Below are 11,970 nucleotides of genomic sequence, written 5' to 3' on the forward strand. Positions count from 1 at the left end.
TTAGTTAATTGAGATGCGATTATTGCTTTCTTCGTTGCTGGTGATGGATGTCACATGTCTCCGAGGTGGCGATAGTGGTCCAGTTCTCATTGATGGGGCTAAACTGATGTGGCCGTTTAAAAGGGGTTTTTAAGACCATCAATTCCAGTGGCCAACTGTTTGTGATACAGGGTGGTCTTCATGTTGGTAGCAGTTGAGGTTTCTCCTTACTCTGTAGTACAAAGTGTAAAATAATGAAACAGAAGTTTGGGGAATAAGGGGGGAGGGATAATGAGATATAATTTTAGTTGTAATTCTTTACCTACTTATTATTACATTTGAAAACCAGTTCAAATAGATCAAGTCAAACGTGTCCTATTTTACATTATGCTGGTGTTGAGTTAATTTCGGTAGAAAAGTTAATACCTGGTGTCAAGTAAAATGGTAGCGGCATCCTCTACATAATATTTTCTTCGAATTCTATTGTGGTTCTGTTACATGACTATTTTCCATCCAAGGATTAAATCTTAACTGGATAAATATTAACCGTTACTCTGTTTCAGGTTGAGCATTTCTTGGGGATTAAGCGCAAAGCAGAGCCTAGCAACATGGGGCCTCCAAAGAAGTCAAAGACCTGAACAATGTTTCAACTTGGAAGAATTCTAGACATATAGGGTCTGACTATCATCTTTGAAGATGATTTATTAGACCAAAGTGGACTTTTTGATTAATTTTTTTATATGGATCCACTTCATTATTTTGTTTTTATGACTACACTGCTTTTCAGTAGTGGTTAATACACCGCCCCATTCAATTCAAATGTATATCATTGTATATTGAAGTTGGTTCGAATGTCGTGTATAAATTAGAGTCATTAGTTAAAATTTCATAAAATTTGTTGTCACTGGTAGTCCCAATACAAATCCATTGGTACATCCTCCCAAGGTGCTTCTAGAACTGGCAAGTCCTATAACATTCTACATATTTAGGGACATCCTTTTGCTTCTTTGGTCAATAGAAACTTGCTTCGACCAAACTCAAGAATCACGAGCAAAAGTGTCTACAAAGGCCCCTCCATGTAGTTACACAATTATGGCTTGTCGAAGTGAATATCTTGGGATACATAATTGATTGCTACAAAACAAGTATGCATCTTGTTTGATAAAATCTCCATGTCATTTTAGTCTTCATAAGTTGGAAACACTTCTCAGCTTTTTCGGTCCACTTAAATGTTTCACCTATTAAACAATCAATCACAGGTGCTATGAGTGAGCTGAAGTTTTGTATGAATCTATGGAAAAATGTCGTTAAACCATGGAAACTCTTTAAATCATGGTTGTTCTACGAAGGGTTAGCTTATGATTGTTTCAATTTTTGTAGGATCCACCTTAATTCCTTCTGTAGATACAACGTAGCCAAGGAATATCAATCTATCGCTCACAAACTCACATTTCTTTAGATTTGCATATAGTTTCTCTTCTGCTTGACACTTGCAAAACTCGCCTAAGTTGCTTAATATATTTGCTCTTCATCGATATATACTATGTCATCAAAGTAGTCTTTCAAAAGGCATGACTAACCATTCATATGGTCTTGTTGATGTCTGCTATCTATGCTTATACACCAGATTCCATCCTTTTTTTGGTGTTAGAAGAGCTGACACTACTGCACATGGACTCATTATTTCACAAATCAATCCCTTCTCCAATTACTCCATAACCTGTCTTGTAACTCTTTATTTTCATTAGGGCTCATCCCATAAGTTTCTTTGTTTGGTAAAGTTGAACCTGTGATGAGATCAACTGACGTTAAATATTCGTCATTGGCAGTAATCCATGAAGAAATTCATTTGGAATAACATCAACATACTCATTCATTAGAGGCTCAATTACTATTAGAATAGAACTAATATTTTCCTTTTTTACAACCAAAGCGTATATATATATATATATATATATATATATATAGATTGATGTAGGCGCTTGTGGTCCAATTCCAATAGGAAGCCACCACGCATTAGGTGGCGGCGTTCAGGGCAGAACCAATCAGCGCACGAGTGCAGCAGTGCTCAGTGGGTTCCCTGGGACCAATGGCGTGAGGTCATCTGGCAGCCTTGGATGGCTGTCCTCCCCGCGTACGGGCTGCATCCGGACCGTCTAAGCCCACCTACCTCCAGGTGACTTCAAGTATAAATAGGAGGTGACCCCCTCAAGGTAAAGGATTGGAACTTAAGCTCTCTAGCTAGCACTTGAGATCTCATATTCTCTCTCGTGGCCTCATCAGGGTGCTCACATCTCGGACCTCGTCCACTTTGCATCTCCCCTCAGCCCGACTTAAATAACCAACCCTTGGGAGAGGAGACAGAGAAAAATTTACTCTTCCAGTTGTGGACAGACGAAGGGTTGTCTAAGAGTCGGCCTCTCCGAGGCTGGAAGTAATATACACTATCCTCAGTGGCATATGCCCTCGGCATAAATATAGCTTGGAACATTTTCGGTGTCAAGTCCACATCCCGAAGCCAAGCCACCACTAGCATGGCGATAATGGTTCTGAGGGCATTGGGGGCTAATTGGCTAAGGGTAATCCCATACCATTTCAATAGCTCAGAGATCAATGGATGAAGGGGAAATATGAGGCCGAACTCAAGGAAATGTTGGTAGACATAAATCTCCCCCTCCTCCAATGTCCACAACCGATCACCAACGTTGGGACCCTTAGTCTATAGGATTGAGGGATGAAGTACTTCTTAGCTAGGGACTTCACCTAGTCGTAATCTAAGATGCTATCATGCTTCGAGCGTAGTAGATGCTCTATGTGCACCCCTCGGACAGCGTACTCAACCACCGTCCTCGGGTTGGGCACGAGAACCAATTCACCCTGTACCACCAAGGGGGACCCCTTGGCCTCCTCCCTAGGCGCCACAAACTCGGTGCTCTCACAAGGAGAGTCTTCACCCCTTCGGCTGCACTTGGCATCCCGAGGGGCAACCCTCTCCCTCAGCACCTCTCAGCGCGGGGCTAGGATCTTGGCTACCGATGAGCCTCAGCCAAAGATGATAGGGGTTGGGGTTCGGTAGGAGCTCACTCCCGAGGGATCTGAGAGCTCATAGCACTCAGGGCCAGATTTGGAGTAAGACATGGTGATGAAGTGTTTACCTAGGACGAGGACAAAAGACAAAATGCTCTAAGGATAGCAAGTAAGTTGAGGGATCTAGGAAGCAAGGGTCTCTTGAAAACAAAGGCACTCGAGAGAAAATGGTGAAGAAATGCATGACTAAGGCCCCTATTTAAAGAGAAATATATGGTCTAGATCGCACCTAATCCAACAGTTGCGCAACAACCGCCTATACGGCCCTGTTCGTTGATCGACACGTGTCGCTCGCCTCGGGAAGATGAAAAGACGTCGAGCGAACCAACTGGTCTTCTCGTCGCAACTCGCTAGTTTGCCCAGTTGCACTGTTTCCCTGACTCCTGACTCTCGTTTCCCTCACAACTCACCTAACTCCTGTTTCTATCACGACTAACCCAACTCCTGTTTCCCTCACGGCTCACCCAACTCTCGTTTCCCTCACGGCTCACTAGCCAGCAGCAGCGGGTTTCGTCATGCAAGCGGCTAAGTCCCAACCTCGAACTTCCCTGTCACCCCCTCGGCACTGCTAGTCGAGGCCGAGGCTTCCACGGGTCCACCTGCATAACCAAAAAGCAAGGCAAGGGGGCAAGACTCACTCTCACCCATCCTCACGGCACAGCTCGGGGAAGAGAACGAAGGTCAAGTTGATGCCTCCGCAGGACACATCATGCTCGTCCTTGGAAAGCCGAGGCCAAGATCCTTATTTGGAAGGACCAACCACTCCTCCCAACTTGATCGACACGCTCCCTTCGATTGAAGCTAAGGTCTTCAGCTTTGACCTTCACCATGGCCTCAGTAGTGGGGCAAATGATGTAGGCACCTATGGTCCGATCTAATAGGAGGCACCACGTGTTAGGCGGCGACGTCTAGGGCGGAACCAATCAGCGCACAAGCGCGGCAGTGCTCGGCGGGTTCCCCGGAACCAATGGCACGAGGTCATTCGAGGCCACCCTCCCTGCGTACAAGCTGTACCCAGACCGTCTGAGCCCACCTACCTCCAAGAGACTTCAAGTATAAATAGGATGTCACATCCTCAAGGTAAAGGATTGGAACTTAAGCTGTCTAACTAGCACTTGAGATCTTTTATTCTCTCTTGTGGCCTCGTTCAGGTCCTCACACCTCGGACCTCATCCACTTTCATCTCCTAGTACTAACTTGACCAACGGAGTCCCCACCTCAGGTTTCTATCTGAGGCCTCTGATATTGTCCTTTCCGCAGGATCGACCTACTAGTCCTCGGGTCCTAGATACTTCGGCCCGAATACCTCGGCCTCCTCGAACCTCGGACACCTCGTACACCTCGGATGCCTCGGTCTCACTTTGGTTTAAGAGCGAATTGACAGTGTTGTCCTCAGCCATTCCGAGCATATATATATATATATATATATATATATATATATATATATGGTTGGATTCCTCCAAGAATTTGCATAGTAAGGAAGTTGGTACCTTCACCCTTAACGACTTTTGGTATGTACGCCTTCCTGGATGAACCTAAGATAACTTTGACACCACCGTTCCAAAAGGTGTTAAGTATTCTTGAACCCATTATTTTGAGCCTTTCTATCATATTGCCATGGTCTACCCAAGAAAAGATGAAAAAAAGTCATGGGTGCCACATCACACCATATACTAGCAGTTTTGGTAGTTCTTCCCAATAGAGGACACTAAGCAATGCTTATCAATAGTTACCTCATTTCCTTTCTTGAACCATGTCAGATTGTACCTAGTTAGTCTTTTTTCAGTCTTTAGTTTCAACCTGTCAACCATTTCTTGTGAAACCACATTTTCACAACTTCCACTATCAATATAATATAATATGGTTGCATACCTTTTCATACACCCTTCATCTTGTATGAAACATGTTGTGGCTCAACCAATTATTGTCTTTAACGCATGTAGTTTTCATGATATGCCTAGTGACAAGAACTTCTCCTTTGTCATTTTAAGTGATTTCACCACCTGCATCATCAATATATCATCATAGACAAGGGTTTCATCTTCTTTTGATGACTTAAATTCAGCTTCCTCGGCCAAATTTATAAACTTCCTTTTTGGACAATCTGAGGCTATATATATAACCAAAACCTACGCACTTAAGCATTTTACTGCCTTGCCTTTTGGATCATCCTATCAACTTGAATATGATCTTGCATCTGTAGATTTCTGTACATACTGGTTCATGCTCTTTTATAGATTGCTTTTCCCTTGATTTAGTCGAGGGGGAAGTAAATCCTTACAGAGTGGTAGACCTTGTATTTGACCTGTTAGATTTTTGTGCTTGATGTTTCTCCACTTATACAACCTATTAGTAGTCCAATAGGGCTGCAAAACCACCATGCCATGCTTGTTGTTCCCCCATTTCTACCATTTTAAATGCATGGTGAATAGACCAAACTCTCCTATATATTCGTCCACAGTCCTCTTACCTTGTTGTAAGTTTTACAATTATGTATACCACTCTTGAAGATAATTTTCAAGAAGAAATTTCTTCCTAAACTCTTTCTTCATCTTTTCCCATGTGGTGATCTTTGGTTTTCCTAATCTCTCCCTTCAGACCTTCAGTTGTTCCCACCAAGTAAACGCATACTTCTTTAACTTGATAGCTACATTCTTCATCTTCCAATGATCTTAAAGATGTCTTTTATTGTATTCAATCTTACCTTGGAATTCAGGGATATGCACCTTCATATCCACATCCCAATGCGAGTAGAAGGTCAAGCTGCACGATCCTCCCCTGCCCCCTCATTTGTCTCTTCATGTGGAGCACAACAATGAAAAGGGTTAATTTCATGCTTAACATCTGCATGATTTCGAGTTTCAATTGTTGAACTTGTCTTCTTAGTTCTTTCACTTTGATACTTGGAAGATCAATTGGGCATGAGCATGCCTTGGGAGCTCTCTGATGACCAATCTTCCCATGACCCAACGATTGATATTTTTTTGATACCACCTAATGCATCCCAAGTCTTTCACCATCAGGGATGAAAGAATAAACTTGAACGTTGTTCAGAACTGATGTACATAAGAAGCGAAATCACAAGACAATTGCACTCACTTGACCAAGCTCTAGCCTTCACCAACTCCAAAAGTTAGAGAAGAGGAGAAAGAGATAGGGGAGCTCTAAAGCTACTCAAACAAAGATTTTCACTCAAATTTTGGATGCCTTTTCACTACATGAGGGGTATAAAATTTATAGTAAGAACTAAGGCTTAACAATCAATCCTAACCATTGGTTCAAAGGAATCTTAATCATTGATTTGAAGTAACTTATGCCCTTTCATTTCCCTCGAAAATTTCATATTAGTACTCTGTACTTTAAAGGTAGTGTCAAGTTAGTGCCCGAACTTTAAATCATGTCATTGCAGTACCTTAAATTTTAAAAATTATCAAGTTGATCCAAAACCATTAATAAACGTTAAAGAACAAAAATGCTCTTCACCTATCATCTAATTTTCTTATGATTAATATTGGATCTCTAACCGATACCTCGGATATCAAACTGATTATGGATTCAGGTATTGACGTTAATAATGGAAATACAAAAATGAACAAATAATTTTTTATAGGCAACCATGAATAGGATCTCATTCATAAGATAGAAATCTCGGCCCACTACACAAATGATAAATAAGGTGCGTGCAAGGGGAAGAGCAGTTAGCTATTCAATCCAATGAAAAAACCAGAAAATGACAGTGGTTGTACAACTCAATGGACGGCCCCGGTAACACAGCACCAACGGCAGGAAAGAACCTGCCTGACACTGAAGTGGGTGGGATCTGATACATGCTTGAAGAATAACATTTGTGCCGCGTGATTATTGAGAGAGAGATAGAACATACATTTCATTAGGGGTGTCAATTGGACTGGATTTGGTCCAATTCCGTCCAGTCCAATGTGAGTCCATTACAAATGGACCTGGTCTAATCCAATGAATATTTTGGACCGGTCCAGAGACTGTCTAATCTGTTCAAAGTCCTATTAATTTAGATTCGATTCAACTCAAACCTGGTTCATTGACACCTATGTTCTTATCTTCTATCAATGGACCAGATATTGGCTCAATCCAATATAAATTCATTATAGAAAGACCAGGTCCAATCCAATATGTCATATTGGTCCATTCAGTCTGTCCAAATTTAATATGTCTTATTGGTCCATCCTATCCGTCCAAATGGATTTTGATTTGAATGGATTCCAACCCAAAATTGGTCCATTAACACCCCTACATGAAACCAGTTTGAGTCTCAGTATCAAACCCGCAAGTGCCGCCTATCGTTGGCAGGCAACAATGTATGAGAGCTTTAATTCATCCCATAAGACCAATCCAATGGCCCGACACCCCTTAGGTTTTCTGTGTTGCATGTACACACTGGTGTAAAATAAGACCTGAAACAGAATACAGTAAACCCCAAAATAAAATTAAATCAAATTTTACATTCTTTTCATTTGCACTCCCATGCATTTGTACTAGTGCAAATAAAATTGCACCGCAAACAAACACAACCTTAAGAACGCCACTGTGATTCGTTTAATTTTTTTTTGGGTGCTAAATCCGAAAATATAACTTTTATGGCTTCCATTAGGTTAAATGGAGGAACTGGATATCAACTAGATCCATCCTAGGTACCTTGACGTGTTGCTGTCATCCACTTAGTCGAACAATGTTTAATAGTAAGTTAGGTCAAGTACATGTCTAAATCAGGGTATGCGGTGCGGTTCGAGTCTGGGTCTGTATATCCACTCCTAAGTGCTTTAAACTTAATTATTTATGTAATTTTGGTTAGTTTGTGAAACTATTGATTTGTGTGATTTTGGTTAGTTTGTATAATTATATTTCTCAAATTGTGTAAATTTCAATAATTTTGAGAAGTTAATTTGGGTTTATTTATTGTAATTCGTGTAATTTGTGTGTAATAAATTTTGGAGAAAATAATTTCTTTTAATTAAAACAAATAAATAAAAATAATAAAAAGTTTTCAATAATTATTGGAGATTAAACTATTGTTATTTAACTTTTTAAATTTAATTTAATGTACTTATTGAATTTATTGTTTTTTTGCTATACATGTATTTTTAGTAATTATGTATTTTTCTTATTACTATCAGTGGAGATTACACTATTTATTGTCAAATTTAATATATTTTTAGTACTTAGTGTATTTTCAAAATTATTGTATTTATTGTATTTTTGTTATAAATATATTTTCAGTAAGTGTGTACTTTCACTATAAATTTTCAATAATTATTGGAGCTTAAACTATTGTACTATTAGTTTAGCAAAAATTAGGTGTATTTACTAGTCGACTCAGTTCAGTTCTATTGTAGATTGTTTGGTGAACCAAACTGATCTGGTCAGGTTGGAGAGTCAGTCACTCGAAACTAAATGACCATTAGTGAAAACTAACCAACTCAAGTTGTATTAATCAATGTTTTAAAAACTGACTCGGAGGCTGACTCGCTTTTGCCTCCAGGTCATAGGTCACCAGTTTCACTATCTAGGTCAAATGGATTAGATTGTTCCACATCAGCATCCAATATATTTACATAAATACATATTTATATAAATTTATCACTAAATAGTGTATAATTATTTTTTAAAATATATATATATTATTTTATATTTAGTTTATGTTTTGTCATCTAGTTTTTAATTTTTTATTTATAAAAATGTTAAATTTTTTATTTGAGGCAAAAAAATGGGTTTTATTTTTTTCACAAAAATAGCGGGACAAGGTACCCAAGGCACCTTGGGATGCATAAATCTTGAAATGTTACCCAAAATAAAAGAAAAGATCACCTCAATCGGACATTAAAGTGCAAAGTTATGGCCACCGAAAGTTTGAACATACATCAAGTGTGTGCAACCTACAACCTAGTGACTAGGTCAAATAGGTTAACAGTTGGACCGTCCGAGTTGGACGATTTTGAGCAAGTCAACGGTTTTGACCAAGGGGCAGGTTTCAACAGAATTGGACCAGGAAGGCTGGAATCAAGGTTAGGTGATGGTTTGAACGGTTCAATCGGTTAGGTCAACAATGAGTGAAAACATTGGTATCAATTTGGGTCGATTTTCGATTTGGTCTATCGATTCAAAATATTTAGAATTAAAAAAATTAATTTAAATTTACAAAATACAATGATAATATTAAAAAATAAATTAAAAATTCTAAATTGATGATACAAAACATCTTAGACTAAGAAATATGGGATTTTTCCCACTTTTTCATTGGTTTGATGAACAACCCTAGCTAAAATTAATTATTGTTATTTTTGTATTGCAAAATATTATTAAAATAGTATATAAAATAAGAATAATTATTAATTATTTAAAAAGTTAAAATATAAAACAAAATTGTTTGCTCTTATCTATTTTTATTGTTTAGCATTTGCTTAAGCTTAACAAAGTTTGTGAATCTCATGGGTCCCTGTTAGTGTGTTTCTATTGTTTAGCTTTCGCTTAACAAAATCTATGCATCGCACGGATCCTTGCTAGTTCAGCTCTAACTCTGTCTCTCAAATCCGATCAAAGAAACTACCAATATTAAAACTTCAAATAAAATCCAATCAAGTTGGTTGCTTTTCATTGGTTTGAAGAACAACCCTAGATAAAATTAATTGTTATTATTTTTTGTATTGCGAAAAATTATTACAAATAGTATATAAAATAATAATAATTATTAATTTTTTAAAAAGTTAAAATATAAAACAAAATTGTTTACTCTTATATGTTTTTATTGTTTATAGGCATTTGCTTAAGCTTAACAAAGTTTGTGCATCTCATGGGCCCCTGTTAGTGTGTTTCTATTGTTTAGCTTTCACTTAAGTCTATGCATCACACAGGTCCCTACTAGTTTAGCCCAAACTTTGTCCCTCAAATCTGATCAAAGAAACTACCAATATTAAAAATTCAAATAAAACACAAAAACTCCAACAAATTTGAATTTTAATTAAACCTGTTCATGGTCCGGGCCAAGCTTTGTCTCTATATTAATAGAATATATTTAGCCCGAGCTCAACCAGACCATCAGGCCTAGTTATTGGGCCCAGGCCAAGCCCTTAGATAAAGCCCAAAGCTCGAGCCCGAGCTTGAGTAGAAATTTGAAATAAAAAGGTTTTCATGTTTTATTCAATAAAAAACTGTTTTATTTATATTAAAATATCTCAAAACCCAAAAATAATGAAAATTCTCACTACTACTTGAAAAAATAGAAGAGAAACAAAGGAAAAAACATATTATATATACATTTTTTATTATATAAAATATATTTTTATATATAATATATTATCTACTCGGGCTCGGGCTCGAGCTGGGCTTTTTTTAGAAAGCCCTATCCCCACCCTAAAGAAGGTTAGGCCTAGTGTTTTGGAACAGAGCCTGAGTTTGTAGGCCTAAAATGCATGTCCAAGCTTGACTTAGAACGAGACTGGCCAACTTGTCGAGCTACCCAACCCATGAACAGGTCCACTTTGAATTAAGATGTAAACCCAAAATCGATCTAGGCAAGGGGTTTGATGGTTTATTACATGGACCAATTCGGCCCATAATTGAAAAACCATTTTATGTTATATTAAAGCAAGACTAGCATATTTCAGCATGGACTACTATATGATTCAAACTGCTTTTTACAGTTTAACTCATATATAAAGATAAAATTATTAGATAATTTGGTCCATTGATGGTTGATCATGTGTTAACCTAAATGGATTTAAGTTTTACAAGTTTTAAATTGATATTGATCAATTATGTATGTGTTTAATGGATGTGATTCATTCATGGGCCATAAGTGCATAGTCCATGTATATTGACTTATGTGGCTCTCCACGATCATCATGATTAAATGCACATCATTGCCATGATGCCCATGGATCATTGCATGATCTACTTTTCTAATGGGCCCCCTCAATAGTTTCCTCCCCAAAAGGAACCTCGCAGAAACCCTAGCCCATTAAGGGTATATAAATCTGACTTTATGAAAGTCGGTAGAAGCCACTATTGTATGACATAAATCTGACCTACACTGATATACACGTTCCCTCATGAGTAATATAAGTGCAATGAGATAGGGAATGCCATAAAATTATATCTTTAAAGGCCTTCCATCATTAGCATGAATATAGTCTATCCATTTCATTAAGAAAGTCAGTGGGATTGCTTTATGAGATTATAGGGGCGTTATAGACTAGTGGAAGGGGCCTATCCTAAAATTGAAGACTCTTCCACAGTACCTTGGGGCTCCCGATATGACGGGACTTTACTTACCAGTTAGAAAAGTTTAACCTAAAATGGCAATGAACATTGTATGGTGGAGGCCAAAGAAAAAGCTCATTGGATGGATGGATATGTGATCATTCACAGAAAGTGATGAGGTTATATAGCTGAAATAGTTAGCCCCATGCACCTATGTGATTTTTCACATTTCTAAGGACATGATCAATGTTTTTGTCATTAAGATAGGAGAGAAATCTTAGAGATGAACAAATGGAGATGGAACATAGATAAAAATTCATTCTATAAAATATAACTTGAAACAATATTAAGGTTGTGTATTAATTAATCGTGCCTTTTATTAGAAAATGGCACATAGGCAGTTCACTAAAAAAGCACCCAACTATGCATACTTATTTCGTAACCTAAACCTAGTGCTCATGTCCAAGAAATTTGACAAAGTTGTCAAAAACTCAGCATCAGAACGTCTAAGTGATAGGGCTTATAAGGCAAGGAGGAAATACCAGGAATGTGAAGAGAAAAATTCTCATGCTCGGTGTTATGTCATAGCCTTCTTAAATAATTCTATCTAGGGACAGTTTCACAAAATTGATATCTACAAAGATATCCTAGATGATCTAAGAACCATGTATG

The 11,970-nt window shown here is 38.0% G+C and overlaps 1 protein-coding gene across 6 annotated transcripts in view; it reads left to right on the plus strand.

The window, feature by feature from the left end:
• The window catches only part of DOT2 (SART-1 family), a 34,875-nt gene extending 34,044 nt beyond the window's left edge, over window positions 1-831 (plus strand). For all 6 annotated transcript variants that reach the window (XM_010258057.2, XM_010258059.3, XM_010258054.2 and 3 more), the window contains one exon: window positions 543-831. In XM_010258057.2, coding sequence (XP_010256359.1) covers window positions 543-617 — 75 coding nt within the window. In that variant the 3' untranslated portion in view covers window positions 618-831. The remainder of the gene's footprint in view (window positions 1-542) is intronic.
• Window positions 832-11,970: the final 11,139 nt, after the last annotated feature.

Source organism: Nelumbo nucifera, chromosome 5 (assembly GCF_055504915.1).
Source record: "Nelumbo nucifera cultivar China Antique chromosome 5, China Antique-T2T, whole genome shotgun sequence".
Taxonomy (NCBI): Eukaryota; Viridiplantae; Streptophyta; class Magnoliopsida; order Proteales; family Nelumbonaceae; genus Nelumbo; species Nelumbo nucifera.